Source organism: Podarcis erhardii (genome assembly GCF_964252035.2).
Source record: "Podarcis erhardii genome assembly, chromosome: 5".
Lineage (NCBI taxonomy): Eukaryota > Metazoa > Chordata > Lepidosauria > Squamata > Lacertidae > Podarcis > Podarcis erhardii.
In genome coordinates, this window is record NC_138509.1 from 92,695,588 (window position 1) to 92,715,180 (window position 19,593).

General features: G+C 42.2%; 1 protein-coding gene across 3 annotated transcripts; it reads left to right on the top strand.

Annotated features, from left to right (window-relative positions):
* The first annotated feature begins 1,012 nt into the window (after nucleotides 1-1,012).
* Nucleotides 1,013-17,343, top strand: RFC4 (replication factor C subunit 4). 3 transcript variants are annotated; one of them, XM_081862753.1, is made up of 12 exons: nucleotides 1,104-1,215; nucleotides 1,647-1,716; nucleotides 3,435-3,588; nucleotides 5,148-5,226; nucleotides 10,108-10,187; nucleotides 11,265-11,384; nucleotides 12,101-12,244; nucleotides 12,517-12,637; nucleotides 13,645-13,770; nucleotides 14,799-14,879; nucleotides 16,253-16,369; nucleotides 17,154-17,343. In XM_081862753.1, exons 3-12 carry the CDS (start codon nucleotides 3,455-3,457, stop codon nucleotides 17,247-17,249), a joined length of 1,098 nt encoding a protein of 365 aa, XP_081718879.1. In that variant the 5' UTR covers nucleotides 1,104-1,215; nucleotides 1,647-1,716; nucleotides 3,435-3,454; the 3' UTR covers nucleotides 17,250-17,343. The 3 variants fall into 3 exon arrangements, with proteins under 3 accessions (XP_081718880.1, XP_081718878.1, XP_081718879.1); XM_081862754.1 differs by lacking the exons at nucleotides 1,104-1,215; nucleotides 1,647-1,716 and adding an exon at nucleotides 1,013-1,034; XM_081862752.1 differs by lacking the exon at nucleotides 1,647-1,716 and having other exon boundaries at nucleotides 1,091-1,215.
* Nucleotides 17,344-19,593: the final 2,250 nt, after the last annotated feature.

The window sequence follows — 19,593 nt, forward strand, 5'->3', positions numbered from 1 at the left end:
GGGAGGGTGAGGCACCATTTTGTGGTTCTCCTCAGGTGTCTAAATGGCGGAAATGACTGGCAGAATCCGAGACCAGGGAGAAGAGTTGGTGGAAGAAGATTGGAAGAAATTTAAAATCTACCTACAGAAATACTGTAAAATTATTGAATGTTAATGACGTTGGAATGAAACGAAGTGGTTCTAGTAATAAGGTAAAATAAGAATATGTAAGAATGGATTGATATTAGACGAAAATTTGAAGTTATAATATGTGAGGATAAACAATTAAGGGTAAACTGAGAGGGTACGGATTTGCTGAACAAATTTTTAAATGGAATACAAAAAAGGGAGGTGTGAGGAAGTCATGAAAATAAGTAAATGAGTGGTAAGATATCAGAAAGAGGGATTTTTTTCTTTTTTTCTTTTTATGTCTATTTTTGGTTTTTGTATTTTTTGTGTTTTCCTTTTACTGTTTCGTAACCTTTTTCTTGTTGAAAACTTAATAAATATTATTTTTTAAAAATAAATAAATGTCTAGGGTCAGCCCTGGTGTGAATGAAAATAAAAGGACTGGGGTGCTGGGTGCGAACCCTGAACGTTTCAAAATGCCTGGATTTCTACATCGTTTCCGATAAGCGACGGACTGCCCCGTATGACTAACAAAACGCCGCCTGCAGCTCAAACTCAAGTTCAATACTCCAGGCACACTCTCGCTCACGCATGCGCCCCACGACCCGCGTCGGCAGGGAATGGTCGGCAAGACTTTGTGCGCGCATGCTCAAATCTCTTCTCACGCGGACAATTCCCTCCTCCTCCTCCTCTTTCCAGAGAACGGGGAGGAGCTTACAGTTCAGCGCCCGCGCGTCGCTTCCCTCTCGCAAACGACGTTCGCCTCTCAGCCTTAGGCGACGGAAAGTCGGCCGGCCGGCCGGCCCACATCTCCATATATGGCGCGGCACGTGATGCGCCAGTGTCCCTTTCTTTTCCCCCGCCCACCTTCCCTCCCTCCTTATTTCCCTCCCTCGGGGAACGGAATCTTGGGTCGGATCTCTATGGTCCATTCGTATTGCTAGCGCGCCCTCATACATACGTATATATACACGGAAGTGGTCCCGCCCCATTGACCCAAACGATCGGTTTTGGCGGGAGTTCTGGGGGAAGGGAAGGGAAAGGGAGGCCGCTTCAGCTGCGCGCTAAAGAGGCCTGAGGAGATCTGTGCGCGCGGCCGCTTTGCAGGTGCCTTTAATGGGGGGGGGGGGGCGCGCGCAGGCGGTGGCGAACCCCTTGAAGGAGCGAGCGGGGGGGGGAGGGAGGGGAAGAAGGGAGTTTATTCCTCCACCTCCGTCCCACCCCCTTCAGGGATCCGGGGCACTGCTGTGTTTGGTGGGCCGCGAGGAGTCCCTGTGTTCACTTAAATAACATAGCTCAGTTTAGGGAAGCTTTTAATGTTTAGTAGGTTATTGTATTTTAGTGTTCTGTTGGAAGCCGCCCAGAGTGGCTGGGGAAACCCAGCCAGATAGGCGGGGTATAAATAATAAATAATAAATTATTATTATTATTATTATTATTATTATTATTATTATTATTATTATTATGTAGCTGGAGCATTGAGGGGGTGGGCGGAGGGTGGTTGCTTACACTTCTTGTTGTTGCTTTATCCTGCCCAGGGCAGCCCAAAGCAACTTACATCCAACCAACTAGAGTGACAAAAATCATCGCACAGATAGATATAGATATGTAGGTAATAGATATTCATGCATAAAACTATATATGTGTGTATACACACACACGCACATGTATGTATGTTGATGTTTAAATTTGGAAATATTGGACAAACTGAAATAGAAATACCCTCCCGCAGTAATGGGAATGGGGGTTGCTGTCGCTGCCCACCTGCTTTTGACAGGCAGCTTCCAGGCCCCAACTGCTCCCCTTCCTTAGGGCTGCTTGCATGCTTATTTGTATTTACCGTATTTTTTGCTCTATAAGACTCACTTTTTCCCTCCTAAAAAGTAAGGGGAAATGTGTGTGCGTCTTATGGAGCGAATGCAGGCTGCGCAGCTATCACAGAAGCCAGAACAGCAAGAGGGATTGCTGTTTTCACTGCATAGCAATCCCTCTTGCTGTTCTGGCTTCTGAGATTCAGATTCTTGTTTTCCTCCTCCAAAAACTAGGTGCATCTTGTGGTCTGTTGCGTCTTATAGAGCGAAAAATACGGTATAGTCTGCTCTTCCCCCATGCAGTCTCAGGGTGGGCTATATGCAGCTTAGTTAAGCCGTGTAGTGTCCCAACCCCAAAGGGGCTTGTGCAAAAAAGGTGTGCCTTAAATATATGTAGGGATGGGGCCAAATGCTCCTGCGGGGGGGGGGGAGTGTCTACCGCAGAAAAGGCTGTCTCTTGCTTGACTGCCTCGCAGGATTTTAGATAGTGGCAGAACTGCTGGCAGGGTGATCGAATCACAGAGTTGTAGAGTCGGAAGGGACCACAAGGATCATCTAATCCAGCTCCCTGCAATGCAGGAATCTTTTACCCAACATGGGATTTGAACCCACAACCCTCGGATTAAGAGTTTCATGCTCCACTTCCTGAGCTATCCCTTCGCCCCTCCAGATCTCAGAACTTGGGGAGCTTGATACAGTCTCCTTATCTTTGAACAGGAGATGTACGCCAGGGACTCCTTTAAACAGAAAACTGTTCTCTGACAGCCCTTCAGATAGAGGATTGTTCACTGTATAGAAGAATGCATGAACATTGGAGTTGTGTAATTGTCATCAGGGTTTCTGTGCAACTTGCTTGCAGATTGTAGTGTATGTTTCATGGATGTGCATAGAGAAGCCATGATTGGGTGCAGCTCATGACTGGTCCAAATAAAACATACACCATAAGGTAGCCAATGTGATGCTACACAGGTGCTGTCTGTGGACTACAACTCACTTAATCCCATCTCGTTGCCTATACTGGCTGGGGTTGATGGGAATTGTACACCACAGTTCTCTGAATTGTGAAGGGCACGTTGTTGCCTGTTCCTGGAACACACACTTTACAAAAAGCTGGATCTGATACATTCTCCTCTATTGAGGTGGAAGCCAGCTGGTCCATGAAATCAGCAAAATTAAACTACTTTTTCCTATTGTATAGCAGGACTTTAATCTCATGATTTTAAAGTGTGAAAATGACATTTCTGAGTAAAAAGTCTTTGTTGGTTCTTGATCATGTGACAACGTATCCTTGCAGACTTCACCCTTTTTGTTCTTATATCAGAAGAAAAAAATATAGCCTTGAAGGCTTTTATGGTTATAAATGAAATGGTTCAACAAAAATAATTGCTTCACTATTTATTCTTATCAGTGGTGACAGGATTGAGGCAACTGAGAAATGAGTGGAGGTATCAAATTACAAAACTAATTTTTCAAATGACACATGTGCATCATTTCCTTCCCGTTCCTCCTTTGCAGACTGGTGAGAAACAGCAGCAATGCAGGCATTTCTGAAAGGACCATCTTCAATCAGCACTAAACCCCCATCTACCAAAGATCGGGGAACAGCTGCCACTGCAGGAGGCAGTGGGGAGGGCAAAAGGGTCAGAGCTATTCCTTGGGTAGAAAAATAGTAAGTATTGGACTCTGCTTTGGTATCTAAATGAGTGTTATAATTGCCCAAGATGAATGCGAGGGATGAAGAATGCCTCTTGCTTGCCTAAGTGAAGGGGTGTGTAGAAATTGACTCTTGTATGGCTGGCATGTAGCCTGCTGTGCAAAGATAAAGAACTGCATCTGTTGATCTGCCCACTATTTCCTCTTGACCCACCCACCACTGGCAGGCAGCCCCCAGAAGGTTGTCCATGTGGAAATGTGGCCTTTGGCATAAAAAGTTTCCCAGCCTCATTGCTAGGGGAATGTGATCATCTACATTGGAGGCATTTTAAATCATAGGTTTTCAACTTTTTTTGAGTCCATGGCTCCCTTGACCAACTACATTCTTTCTGCGGCACCCCTGTGGGGCTCAGGAGCCCAGTTATGTCACCCCTTGCCTGCAGAGCTGGCAGCCCCTCACCCCTCTCTTATGGAGTGCTCCCTCAGCCTCCTCTCGCCTCTCATTGGGAGTCCTCTGGGCAGCCACCGCCCATGATCTCTGAGCTGCCCCCCCACCCCAAAGAGAGGTGCCTGGGGCTGGTGGACTGGCTGGATGGGTTCCCTCCCTCGCTTGCTTACTCCAAGGCCACCTCAGCTCCTGACAACCAGCACCCCTGGCGAGCCCAGAGGCACCATTCACCTAGGGAGCTTGTAGCCAGGGCTGCTGTAACAAGCAGCCATGCAAGCCTTTGGGAGGCAGAGACCCGAGAAGGCATCTGAGGAGAAAGGGAAGGAAAGAGGGACAGAGGCCAGTGTTTCCCTCTGCACGCTTGACCATCAGTCAAGGCACCCCAGGGTGCTAGGGCACACTGGTTGAAAACCACTGTTTTAAATAATGACTATGACTGTAACCACTAGATGTCTCCACATATATTATGCCTCTCCTTGTGTTGGTGCACTGTTTCACTTCAGAGGACTGTGTTATATGAATGCCAGTCCAAAGTTAATTCTCGTATATAAGCAGTGCAGTGTCAGAGGAGTGGCCTGTGGAAGATTGCAGAGGTTCTTTCTGTGGAAAAGTAGAACTTCTGTTGACAGCTTCTTTGATGTTGCACTGCTTGCACACGCAGGCCACGTTGCTCATCTGTGGCTGGTTACTACATCGCCAGATGTCTATTTTTTTGCATCAGAGTATTAGCTATTAAGACTTGCTGCTTTGACTGAAATATTTGTTAAGCTCCAGATTTGACGGGTTATTTGCTTGTTTATCTCTGTAAAAAGAAAAAGAAAAGCTGGTAGCTGCAGAAATTTATTAGACTCTGCAGTCTATTCATTTAAAAGCTTTCCTAAAATCATTTTCAGCAGGCAGTGAAAATAGCAAGGAAGCCAAATGCAGGCCTTTGGAATGATTTCCACAGGATGGGTGACACAACTGTGACAGCTGTGCTCTGCATCCTTGGACCACTAACTTCCATAAAAGAGAATGGCTTTGCTCATTGAACTAAAGGAACAGAGAAGTTACATGTATCATTACTTCTGTTCAGAAAATATTAATAATACATGCTAAGTTTTTTTCATTCTTTTTTTTTTATGTAGCCGCCCAAAATGCATGGATGAAGTTGCATTTCAAGAGGAAGTTGTTGCAGTATTGAAGAAAACCTTACAAGGAGCTGACGTGAGTGTTGTAGTTCTCCCAATGCTTCATGGCATATGCAAGTTAATTTTTTGCAGTAGAAGATAATTATTGTGTGTAGTCTTATGAATCATACTTATGTGTCTATATAGTCAGAATAAAATTTATTGGCCCTTCTGCAGCTGTATGCTCCCAGAACAGCTTACAGAACAACAACAAAAATTACAATAAATCCTTAACAGTTGAGAGGTAACGTGTAATATGGGACAACTTCTTCAGTGAGTCTCCAGGAGTATCATACTCTTGGGACTCCTTTTGTGGGGAACAGATTTTGATGGCAAAAAAACAACCAGAAGGGAAAGTTCTGGAATGGCATTGTCCCATTGGTCTATCTGGCTCGGGGTACTGTCTATACTGATTTGCTGCAGCTGTCCGGGACTTCAGACAGACATCTTTCTCAGTCCTTTCTGGACATGCCACAGACTGAACAGTGTGCTGCTCTGCCGCTGAGTTACGGCTCCTGCCCAGTTTAATCAGCCCTTTCCCAGTGCCACTGCTGAAATAAACTTCAAAGGCTTCCCTCTGCATTTCCTAAAAGAAGCAAATGAACACCAAACTCTGAAACAACCAGGGTTGCATATCCAGTGCTAGTCCTACTCAGAACGAACCCACTGAAGTTAACAGGCATGACTAACTTACAGTCATTAATTTAAATGCATTTCCTCTATGCATAGAACTTAGCTAGGTACAACCTCATGTGTATTTTTAGGGTTGTTAAACAATGCTTTAAAATGCGGCAATAGAAGCTAAGACAACTCCGCCCCTCCCCTGCCCTGGCCTTTCTCTTGTCGTTTATGTTAGTGGCTGGTTTGGCTCTCTGGCCCAAAAATACACCCGTACTTTGGGTCACAGAAAAGGTCAATGTAATTCGCTTGCCCCATCTCAGGTTTCCTCCCAGGCCAAATCCAGCACTCCACTGCATGCAGACATTTCACACTCCATTGACCTGCTTGCAGCCAGTTACCCATTGCACTTTTGTCTCAGCAAAACATCAAATAACCAGAGCAAGCCAACCCTTAGGTCACAGTGCCTTACTCCTGCCTTTTTCTACCTCTGTGGTGATGATTGACTTTGGACAAATGATTGACAGATAATGCTGAGGCTCCAGACCTACCAGTTTAAATTGTAGAAAACTGGATGTCTGGGTGCAAGGCCTGATTGAGGAGATTAGGGCCTTTCCGAATAGGGCTCCCCCTTACCCTGAAAGGAACACACGAAGGTACTACAAAATAAGTACTGTGGTATATTAAGGGCTATGGCATAAGCTTTCAAGGGCTACAAAAAATAATCTGGTACACTTAATGTAATGGCACCATTATAAGTCCGGCCTTGTCTATGTGAAATAGAACATTGTACAAGTGGACTTAACTCTTGCAATGGGACTTCCCCCTTCCTCTTCCTCTCCTTCCCCTGCCCTGAAGTTCCTTGAACAGTTCTCAAATTTGCTGTAAAGGATTGGGGGATCTTCTGGAGTAGATATTTGGGGGCTTCAGGGAAAGGGGAAGAGGGGGAAGTCTTGTTGCAAAAATGGAAGTCTGTTCCTCTTGTACATAAACCCAAACTTCTTCACTGTATTGGTTGTATTCAACTTAGTGCTAAGATGAGCATTGCATCAGTACAAGGATTTCCTCTTGCATAATGAAATGTTCTTCCCCCTCTTCTTCTGCATGCCCCCATGATCTGATCAGGAGTTTCCCTCAGTCCTCCAGAGCAGATTTAGGGACAGCGTAGGGCATGTGTGGAGGGAGGAACTACCTTTGCCTTAGAGCAAAAAATTAGCTGAATGCCATCCTTTTTCTGTATCTGATGTTTCACATAGAGCTCAATCTTGCCTTCTTAGGGAAATGTGCATCATGTTTAATCATATTCATCCTTTGTATCATTCTTCCCAGTACAGTGGTGCCCCGCAAGACGGAAAACCCGCTAGATGAAAGGGTTTTCCGTTTTGGAGGCGCTTCGCAAAACGAATTTCCCTATGGGTTTGCTTCGCAAGACGAAAATGTCTTGCGAGTTCCTGCGGGTTTTTTTTCCTTCCCCCCCTTTTTCTAAGCCGTTAAGCCGCTTATCAGCTGATCCGCTAAGCCGATAAGCCACTAAAAGCCGTGCTAATCCGCTAAGCCGTCAATGGGCTTGCTTCGCAAGACGAAAAAACCGCTCGACGAAGAGACTCGCGGAACGGATTAATTTCGTCTTGCGAGGCACCACTGTATCTGCTTTGTACGAAAGGCCAGTAGTACTTGGCTCCTCCTACTCTTGTAATCTTTTCATTCCAGCTGTTTATTACAAGAACTCTGTAACTAAGAAATAGTACCTGATTTTTTTTGTTTTCCTCCCCCCCCCCCCGCATTCCTTTTCCTTTTGTGTCATTAAAAAAAAAGATGCCTGAGGCCTGACATCTGTAAGTTGCTGGGATAAAGCATGATAAAAATGCTTTTAAGTAAATAAAATACTTTGCAACCTAGTCTTTTGGTAAGAATATTTAGCTGGAGTTTGAAGAAGATATGCTTCCACTAGAACATCTTAAAACTTGCAGCTAAACTGCCACTCCGTCTCATGCATTCTTTGGAGGAGATATCAAGTGCTAAGGCTAGGTGCTAATAATTGTGGGGGAAGGGCAGGACAGTAATGATGGGTTGTACATGGCTCATTTCTAAGAACTCAACTACAACAAACATTTCACATGTTAAAAAAAGGATATCTCTTGTCAACACTGCTCCAGGGCACCTTAATCTGCCCCTGAACATGTCCAGTCTCTTTAGCACCTGAAGTAGCTATTTGCGTCCTGGTCATTGTATTGAATAGTTTCATTTTAAGTTGATTCAGAGTACTACATGGGATATTTGACCATCGTTAAATAATAAGTAATCAATTGACCAGCATCTTGAAATTAATCTACAGCTTGTTAGAATAGCTCAGTTGGTTAGAGAGTGGTGCTGATAACATCAAGGTTGGAGGTTCGATCCCCATATGGGACAGCTGCATTTTCCTGCATGGCAGGGGTTTGGACTAGATGATCCTCAGGGTCCCTATGATTATAACATGTTTTCTATGTGGAAATGTCCATGCTTTTGAAAGTGTTTTTCACCGTGTGTTGTAAATTTCCACGTATCTTTAGCCTGATAATAAGCCACCTATAGGCACCATAACTTCATCATTGGCAACAGTCAGAAATAGCGTAGCTTGGTCATGTTACAGCTCTGCTAAAAATACAGCCATTTAAGTTAGATAAAGGATTAGGAGATCCTTCATCAGACCTTATTGTAGGTGCCGGCTAAATGTGCTGTTCAAGTTTGTGGTATTCATTCATTGATTGGTTTTCCGTAAAAGTACCAAATGTTGAGTAAAGTGGTAGGATAGTGGCTGTTTGGTGTGCAGCTCTGTTTGTGTATGAACCCCACAAACCTGCAGAATAGTGCATTATTCCTGCCATACCATTATGAAAATGAAAATTCAGATGGGTCCTGTATAACCCTAAACATGCTCTGAAGCATGGAGGTTGGAATCCACAGAACCAAGCAGTGAGCTCTCAGCACACCCAAGGGGACGTTTGGGTTCCATGGAGCACTAAGTGTCAAATGGCTCTTTAAAAAGATGATTAGCTTTTTTATTATTTTGCAGTAATCAGAGACAAAGACACACAGATTTTAAAAATGCAAGCATGAGCTTCTTTTAAAAAGGAGAGTGGAGGAGATGACTTTCAAAAGACAGTCTGATATTTCTGTGGTTGCAAGAGAAAGGACAAGAAATCCCACTGATTTCTTTATCTTTCTATTTTTGCCCGAATGTTTAAAACATACATGTTCATTAGTTAGTATGTACTGATCAAATATTGTCAATTGAGCCCCATGTTGGGCAAAAGATTCCTGTATTGCAGGGGGACCAGATGACCCTTATGGTCCCTTCCAACTATACAGTTCTGTGATTCTAATTGACAGCCTACTTATTTGCCTGCAGCCCAATGTTCCATGAAGCCAAAAATGCTGCTGGATAGGTGGCCATTTACGTATTTCAATTTTATTATAGTGTCATTTTGTCAGCAGGTTTGTAAGGGCTCCTGATCCCCTAGACTTGCCCTGCGACAAAAGTCTTTCTTGCTGAAGGACTTCCTCAATGTGATCTGGCTATTTCCGCCCCCCCTGTAAAGGTCCTTTGAGGTATTGGGCATAAACAGTCACTATTTTTTTTAAAAAAAAGCTGAAGGAAATTGGTTGAAGTAAAACACAAAAGATACTTCTGTTTGTGTTCTGTGACAAAATCCAAAGCGAAGAACTCTTGTTGACTTTAATAGAAAATGTTCCTTTGCATTGTTACAAGCATTGTTATAATTCATTTTTTTAAAAATAAGCAAGTTAATATCATTTATTCACAATTAGTTCATTTCATGGTTAGCATAATTATCAGACCTGTTGATGATTAAATTGCCTTTTGTTATTGCTTTAAAGCATTAAATTAATTAGAACACTAGATTTCTGTTTGCCCAAATCATTTATGGACCTGTCCTGTGTCCAACTCAAGTATGCATCTCTGTATAGTATTTAAAATATTACCTAAAGCATCTGCTTCACTTCTTTCCTTCTGTCTTGGGATTACCAATTACAACATTTTGAAAATAAAAAACTAAAGCATAAAGATAGCATTTGAAACAGGCCGGTAAATATTGATCAGATTAAAATCTATGCCTGCAATTATACACAACTCTTATTTGCAGAATCGTGTCACATGCTTGAGTTGTGGCATAGACACCTATGTAAGTGTTGTAAAACAAAAACTCAATGATAACATCGCCTGAGGTTTCTTGTTCCTCTAAAATATCTACTTACAAAATATTGTATGACAGCATTGTTTAACCTCCTGCTGTTGCAGCTTCCCAATCTCTTGTTCTATGGCCCACCTGGAACTGGAAAAACATCCACTATTTTGGCAGCAGCCAGAGAACTCTTTGGGTAAGTGTGGGATCTAGTGGCATTCAAGTGTCTGTTTTGAGTCCGACAATCCTCTAGTACTTTTGGTGACTTAATAGTAGGCACTTGCTTTAGTGCAACATGAAGAAGCAGAAATTAGGCAGAGTGAATCTTGAGTTTGAAGGCATTTTTCTTCCTCCAGAAGAGATAAACCTGTAGTTAATATTGGCAGAACAGTTTTAAGCCATAGTTACTGAAGCTGAGACTTTAAGAAAGGTAACCAAAAGTTAATTTTCGAAATTGAGATCATGATGATTTTGAGTGTTTGGAAGCAAAACAGTAATGCATGGCTGTAGAATTTGTGGCCACGAAGTCTAACACTATGTATTATCGAGCAAGACAGGTACTTGAACTGCCCACCCCCATTCTTGCAGTCTCCTCCTTGAGGCTAGGTGGGGTTTTTTAAACTGAGATTTTCCTTCAGTTGCATATTCATAACTTGCATGTATAAATAGAGAAGAGATGCACAGAATTGGGGGGAACGTCACTCAGTGATTTGAGTGTTTTGTTAATTATCCAAGTGAGTTCCTTTTACAATCAGTATAGAAGTTTTAACAAATTTAGGATGTTCTGATCCCTAATCATAGGGCTAGAGAAGGCCTTGTATGCCTTCTAGTACAGCCTTCACCAAGCTGATGCCCTTTGGACTGCAATTCCCACCAGACCTATCAAGTACAGCTGAAGGGAGTTGTAGTAGGGAACATACAGAGGACACTTGGTTGGAAAATGCTGATCTAGACCAACTTCATGCGGGAAATCCAGAGCTTAGAGCCTTTCAAGTAGAGATGCTTTATCCTAGTCGGCATCTGTATTGGACACAATTGTTTTTATAGTTTCATGTTTTTGTTGTCAAATCACTTCGGGATGTTAGTGATTCATAAGTTAACTAAATAATGAATCTGTAGTCCAGGTCCCCAAACAAAAGGGAGGAAGGGGAGCGAGAAAACCTTGTTTTAACCAAGGAAAACCAACGTCCAGAATTCAAAATGCGAAACCAGATTAATAGCTCAGTATAACAAATAGGTTAAAATTTGGCTGAATTTCTGTTCTGATAAACAGACCCGAACTGTTCCGGCAGAGAGTCCTCGAGCTGAATGCATCCGATGAACGTGGAATACAAGTCATTCGAGAGAAAGTGAAGAGCTTTGCTCAGCTAACGGTGTCAGGAAGTCGTTCAGAGTAAGCGCAATGATCAAAGCTGCCTTGTAGGATTGTATTTCTCTGTGCTTTAGTTTTATAAGGGTTCGCTCTCTAATGCTAAATTAAGCCACGAGTCAGCATCGCATGGTGGATTTTGGGCTCTCAAGTGAGTCACGGGAGCATAACTGCATTCTGAGGGAATTTATCCTTCACATGTCTTGCACCACTGTACCAGATAGGACATTTATGGAAGCCGTGAATTATGTGCAAGCTTCCCAAATGCTGAATGCACTTGTCTTCTATTGCTGAATGATTCAGTTGCTGGCATACAGACAGCAGCTTGTCAGTCGTCGTGTGTGACATTTTATTTCCAACATTCAGTCTGTCAGTTACTTGAAGAGTTGGCTGAGTTATGGCCAAGCTGGCTGGGGAAGATGGGAGTCTGTGGGCCACGACACCAGGGAACTCAAGATTGCAGCACGCTGGAATAGTGTGGGGGACGTTAGCTTGTCCTTCAGGCAGCAAATTGTCTTGGCCAGCCCTGAATACACTGTCAGAACTTGAACAGAATATGTTCTGAGACACGTGTCATCCTTGAAATAGAAGTTCTGAAATATTAAAACATCTTTCAAATCTCAGAAATGGATAAAAGTGGCTAAGCAATACTGATATCATCATTTGTTGGATTTGCAAATATAACCTGCACTAGTACCTTAAGTTGTTAATGCATGTTTTTGCAATGGGTGTGTGTTTAGTGGCAAGCCGTGTCCCCCGTTTAAGATTATAATCTTGGACGAAGCGGATTCTATGACCTCAGCAGCCCAGGCAGCTTTACGGCGCACCATGGAGAGAGAATCCAAAACAACACGCTTCTGCCTTATTTGTAATTACATCAGCAGGTATGTATGGGTTTCACCATGCTTTCTTACTTAATGTTTGATGGAAAATATTTATTATTTCCTGGTTCCCATTGTAAAAATCCTAAACTTGCATTGTAAAGAGTTGCTTAATTCCCCTTGGGAAATGAGGAACATAGCACAATTGATGTATTGCTAAATTTTATTTTATTGCTAAGGGGCAGGAAGTAGTGGAAAATATATTGTCGTGCTCTGCGGAAACTAGAGAGGGTGGATTCCTCTTGTAATTGCGTTTCACTTTCTCTTTTTCACAGGATAATTGAACCCATAACATCCCGATGCTCCAAATTTCGTTTCAAGCCCCTTTCAGACAAAATCCAGCAAGAGAGACTTCTAGACATTGCTGAAAAGGAGAATGTGACAGTCAGCAGTGAGGTAGCTTTTCTGTTCATTCAGAGATTGTTTTTAATTCTGTGAAAAGAGACGGACGCAATGCTTAGTGTCTTTTTTTCTGGGTCACTGCTGAGCTACATGCATAGTATAATCATAACCCGTATTTTACAGTTGGTCCAGCAACTTACGTCAAAATAATTGAGCATAGTTAGGGAATTTCTGTGCCAGGTCAGTGGTGGCTAGTATTTTTGGCAAGTATGCCACAAGTTCAAAGTACAGACTAGTGGCATTCTAGAGTACACAAGTGGTTTTGCAGTGCAGTGGTGTGGCCTTACCTCTTTATTAAGTTTATTAAGCTAGGGTGCAGACTGCAGTGCAGTGCTGGAGAGGCTGAGCTTAGGCCTGCCTCTGCAATATCAAGACACATGCTACCCTGCTTTTATTCAGGAGTGCTGCAGAGCCTCATGCTGCCAGTGTCACGGGGCTTTGTTTGGAGCAAATAGTGCCTACCCATTCATACCAGTCCTGGCATCTGCAGTCACACTGAACTGCATCCCTGTTTAAATAAACACAGTAGGCCTCTCTGGCAGCAGTGAGAGAGCTCACACATAGTTACAGGAGAGGGAGGAGGAAAACTTATTTGTAAATTATTTGTATATTTGATTAACTTTGCTAAAGGAAGCATTCTGTTCTAGCTCAAACTTGTGAGATTAAACATAACGCTTACTCTTGTGTTCCTAGAACGTTATCCGTGTTGTGATACAGAGATCTGACAGTGTTGGACAAAAGCCATGGGGACAGATCACACCACTTATAACGTGATTACCATTAGAGCATTTGTTGATTTGTAGTTGAGAAGGAAAATGTATAACTACATGTGACAAATGGGGAAAGTGCTGTGTTCGCCCCCCTGAATGTGTTAGCCTTCCTACTGAATTGGGTAAGATATGGAATCTGCTGTAGGGAAAGAAGAGTGCTTCAGAAAAGGATCTCAACTGTCTCATCTCTTCTTTGATTTTCTTATAAAGCAGTATTTATTTCTTCCATAGGCAGTCTCTTACCTTGTCCGTGCAGCAGAAGGGGACTTGAGAAAAGCAATCACACTTCTTCAAAGCGCTACACGATTAACAGGCGGGAAAGAGGTCACTGAGAAAGTTGTCACTGAAATTGCAGGGGTAGGTCTAGTTTGTGTATTTCAGTTGGCCCAGTCTATGCTTGCAAATATTGGAAAACTGCTTACATAAAATGGTATTTTTTCTTCACAGCTATCTGTTCAGTTGTACCACGCTTGCTTTTTCTTTCATGACTTGCCCTTAATACTGAAGTTCACAGGGGTTCAAAACAGGGCATACAGAAATATATTCCATGGAAACTTGTGAATTATTCAAACATGAAGAAAAGCTTTTGAATACAGTCCTCTTTCATTTTGCTTAATTTTCTGTTTCTGCTAGGTCTGACTGATTTATTACATGTTTATTTACTAGGTGGATGCTATTGCATCTAACTTATGTCACAGGATCATTTATAAGTTTGGAAATGTGAGACCAAATCCATTCCCAAAGCAGAATCTTGGGGCAGAGCATGTTGTCTCTGAACACCTGTGGTTCTGGAAGTTTGAAACAGACTTATGTTTGCTGATCCAGCAGAAGACAGAGAGGCATGGAATATGGCAGAAATCAACACTGTGGATTCATAATCTTTCATAAATTGCATTGCAAATATGGCAGAACTGATGTTTCTATCATCTTGGTTCCACAACGAAGGGGTGGTTAAAACATAGGAAGGATACCTAATCCACTCTGAACCATTTGTCAGGAGGGAAACGAGGCCATGGAGTGAAGTTACGGTATCCCCAACAGATACTGCAACTACACATGACTTTCACTAATCTACTTCTGCTGCTTTACTGCTGGCTCTCACTAACTGTGGGGAAAAGAGGTTCTGCCATCCCCTTTTTGGCATTGCGCGATGAATGAAACTGGAGGAAAAACCAGTGGTGCAGCAGTTGCCATATGAGGATTTTCCTACCTAAAAGGTGTGTGTAAACCCTAGAACATTGGTTGAAGTGAAGACGACCTATAGAAAATGGTATGTTCTGGTGATGGCTTCTGAACTTTTGCCTACACATCAGGACTTGCAGTCACTGTTTCTATTTTTTATTCTTGGTGCTTCAGTGTTTTTCTTTATGCAACTTTTGTTTTAGATTGTCCCTCAAGGAATTTTAGACGGTCTACTAACCGCATGTCAGAGTGGTTCATTTGAAAAACTGGAAGCTGCAACAAAGGTAGCTTGCTTTAGATCTAAAATGTACAAGGTTCAGATCAGATTTTTTTTTTATGCTACTTTTCTTTCTGTATTGGCAAGTTGTAGAGGAGGTAGTAGTGGTTATGTAAGCATGTTGAAACAAAAAACTGCTCATCTTTAAGCCAGTCATGGTGTAAATGTAACATGAACTCCCTGACATTTATTCCCTGTGACCTTAGGTGGGAAAGCACTCTCAAAGGGAGTAGCAGCACTCCCTGGTTACAAAAATCCCCAGAAGTAAATGCACTATGTGTGGGTAAAATTTATTTTACCCACAAAAGCATTGCCTACTTCTGTCCCTGGTTCTGTCCACTGATATGTGCCCCCTTTCCCCAAAGGTTTCCCAGAGGGAGTGGGCCCCTACAGCTACAAAATGTGCCTTACACTCGTGCAAACAGCTCTGCAGTCCTTACTGCAATGTGTATCCAAAAACTGTAGGCTTGCATTAATCTCCAACACACTTCTTGTAGGGCGGCACATCTGATAATCCCAGATCCTTTGCTGCCAAGCCTGACATTTCAAGCCTCTTGGCAGCTTCACTAGCTGCCCTACTAAGCATAAGTGGTAGCTGCACATGAAATGGCCTTTCTGTAGTGTGAGACTAGGTGGATGAGACATTGGCTTGCGATTAACAGTGCACGTTAGTATTTTAAAAGCAGGAGTGGCTAACATGTCATCACAACTTGGCCCCTGGTGATGCTAAAAAACTTTCGCTAACTACAACTGTTTTAAGGTTAGAGCTTCCCTAAGCTCACTTCTTGCTTTAGAGTGTTGTATATACTTCCTTACAATTGGGTGATGGAATAGATGAATTGTGAAGATGAATTTTTAGTTTATCGTACCTCTTTAGTCTTTCCCGGCAACTGGTCTGTGCTTAGGCATGTGACACACACACGTATTCCAGAATACTCAATGAGGCTGACTCCAAGACTTCACTTAAGCTAATAATCTGATTTGTGTCTAAAATGACTCATTAAACAATGGTGTGGTACTTGTGTACAATAAAACAAGATAGCCTCCTGTTGTCTGAACCATCAAATAATCCTCTGGGTATTAGACAAATCCAATTTAAACTACCTGCTCTGAATTTGTATCACGTAGCACGCTTGTATTTGGTAATACCGTTACTCTCATATTTTCAGAAATCTCATATTGCAATATACCTTACGTGGTATTGTAGGGAGCCAATGATAAACTAAGCTTTGTCTCTCCTAGCTTTTTGTGATTTACAGTAAGTCAAGGAGTACTTTCCGTCTGCAGTGATGTAATGTTTTGGTTGTCTAAGCCTGTAGCTTATTAGTTTAAATCGGCTAATGCTAGCTGCTTCCAATATTTGTTTTCCCCTATGTCCAGAATCTGATCAATGAAGGTTATGCAGCTACTCAGTTTATAAACCAGCTTCATGATACCATTATTGAGAGGAAGGATCTCAGTGACAAGCAGAAATCTGTTATTGCAGAGAAGCTTGCTGTGAGTCTTCATTCTGTTTCAGTTCTTTTTATATCTAGAATGCATGTTTGCTTGTGGTTTGGGGGCCATAAGAAATCCTTTACAGTATTTGTGCATTAATGAATTCTTCCCAAAGAATGGTATACTAATGGTACTCTCCCTGTATGAGGCGATTCTCCTTTTATGGTAACAGGCAGTAGTAAGAAGGGCTTCAAGAGAAATGGACATTGGCTGTTGTTACCCCAGCCAACTTGCTTGAGCTATCTGTCTAGTCATTACACACAATGGAAAAGCAGAGGGAAGATTTTTAGCACTGCACTACATTTAGGCAGTGATTAACAGAGATATTTTATTCCTGTTCAGAACAGGAAGACACAATGAGTTCACACAGATTTCACAGGTGTGATTTTCACTCCTGCTAGGGAGAAACAAAGGCAGTAACTTTTTGGGTGTGCCTTTTTCTGTCCTGGGAGGGAAGGAGACAATACCTGTAGACCAGTCTTGTTACAGGCAACTGCAGTGCCTGCTTGCAAGACTGGCTGAGAAATGCAAATTTAAATTTAGGTAGGGATTCCTCTAACAAATGGTCATATAGAGCTCTGCCAACCAGCTTTAGAAAATGTTGGCTTAAGTACACTTGGGGGCGGTCAAACTTTAGATTTTGAAGCTCCCTATAACAGCTTGAAAAACTAATTTATGTTCCTGAGAGGCAGGGAGATGTAAAAGTCTGCTCTTCTCCGACTGCATTATATAGTTATCTTGGGAGATCTTGAAAACTTGTAATTTTTTCCTCTTTTTTTGGCAGGAGACAGACAAGTGCTTGGCAGATGGGTCTGATGAGTTCTTGCAGTTGATTAGCCTCTGTGCGGTGGTGATGCAGCAGCTAATTCAAAATAACTAACAGCACGGCAAAATATTTTCCTTGATTACTTCATCCTATTTGATGCAGCTATTTGTGGTACTTTTTGATAAAAAAATACAGCCTTTGTGCCTGACATTCTAGTGGTATAACAGTACAATGAAAATGAGCTTTACTTTTACAGCATTTCTGCTGCTTTAAAAAAAGGAATGCAACCTTTTATTCTTGTACTTTTTTACTAAATGTTATACTTTAAAACTAGTACAGTGCTGCCATAGCTAAGCATTTGTCATTTCACCTTTCATAGTCCAATTCACTTTAGCATTCCTTCTACTGTATTGTCATTCACTAGGATTTTGGTTTAGGTTGCTGTAGAATGCACAATAACTCAGGATAAGTTTCTCTACACCTAGCGGTCTTATTGAAATAAATTATCCCGTGGAATTTGAAGATTTTACACAAATTATGGCATAAGCTTTACAGACTTTGCTTGTGTCTTAAGCAGGGCTACCTCCAAGAAAGTTTTAGTGTAAGCTACATTTCATAAGAAAGCAAAGTACTTTGTCCTTGACAATTAACTTTGAATCCGACTCCTAAATACCTTTCACCATGCACATTCTTGCATTGATTTTACTTTTCCTGCTGACCCACACTGAAATGTGGCTAATTTGGTGTTGAAGACCTAACATTGCTGGGTCATGGGAATGACACACAGGACAGAGGTACAGCCTATTGGAGACCAATCTGTTCCAGGACTGTTCTTGCAGTGACCAGCAGCCAATACCTGCCTTAAGCAGGATCTGGGCACAATAGCCATCTCCCCTCCAGTTTCCAGGATCTGGTGTGTTCAGAAGTACTATAGCGAATAGTGATTGATAGCCTAATCCCCCATGAATTTAATCCTTTGGCGGCCATTGCTGCCTCCTGCAGAGGCAAGTCACATAATGATCTTCCTTGGATGTCTACAAGTTTTCAAATTTATTTATCTCATTTTCATTCCAACACATATTTTATAAACTTCTATCATGTCACCTTCAAAGTCCCAAGACATAGTCCCCATTGCAAAGCCTGGATCCAGACCAGCCACTGCTTTTGCCTATACAGTGGAACCTTGGGTTACAGACTCCGCTAACCCACAAATAGTACCTCAGGTTAAGAACTTTGCTTCAGGATGAGAACAGAAATTGTGCTCTGGCAGCGCAGTGGCAGGCCCCATTAGCTAAAGTGGTGCTTCAGGTTAAGAACAGTTTCAGGTTAAGAACGGACCTCTGGAATGAATTAAGTACGTAACCTGAGGTACCACTGTAGTTGAGCTGAAGGGATAAAAGGCTGCAACCCCAGTGCATCAGGTAATGGGAGAAAGTACTTTCACAGCTGACCTTCCAAATTGCCCAGGAGAGTAAAGCCCTTTGGTCTGGCCACTTGGTTGTCAGATGCATCTATATCCCCCTTTTGAGAAAATCTAACCATCACTGGCAGCAGCTAGATTGGGGAAGCTGTTCATTTACATGTGTACAACGTGCAGCAAGTATGCTAAAAGTCTGGATTATAAACCCAGGAAGAACAGAATATTTTTTTGTCCCACTGATCACTTTTCAATGCTTTTACAGACAACTTGGGAACAGGCTTGTTTCTAAGCAAAGGGCTGGTGCTGCAATTCCACTGTAATGATCTGCATGTTTCTACTAGATCTTAAGGTATCCATTTTAACCTATTGGTTTTTGTCCCTGTGAGGCAAAAGTGCAGAATATAAAGAACTACAAGTTAAATAGCATCAACACCCCTATTTAAATCAGTTTATAAATCACCTGTTAGAAATGAATCTTGCCAGCCACAGAAGCAACAGCTGTAGTACTGCTATTCTCCTGAGGAAATGAGTAATCCCTCATCTGAGGCATGCATACAGAACTCAAAGTTGAGACTGTCAATCACATGGGAAGGTAAGGATTGTGTTGTCAAGAGCTTATAGTTGGGAGCATTGGTTTAAAACCCTTAAAATTCGCAAGGTTGTGTGCTTTATGGACCAACATACCAGCTTCCTCAGGGAATTTACCTGCTCCGGTATTTAGAAAGGCTTATTCATTCCTAGTCTAGGTATCAGCAGATAATACTGTGAAATTATACTGCTGACAAATGGGCCAGTTTTGCTTTTACTTCCTTTGGGTTGCCAGATTTTTCTTCTTTTTCTGCAAGCTGGAATAATTATTTTTAACTGATTTGTAATGTCAAGAGTAAAGTTTTTCTGTCAGTCTAAGCCCAAGTCATATAGCTGGAAAGGCCGCAGGTCTTTAGTCCTGGGCTAAAGAAGAAACAAGAGATAAATTGGTGATCTAATAAATGACACAGCACCAATACGCCAAAACCAGGTTATAAAGGCCTATCACCA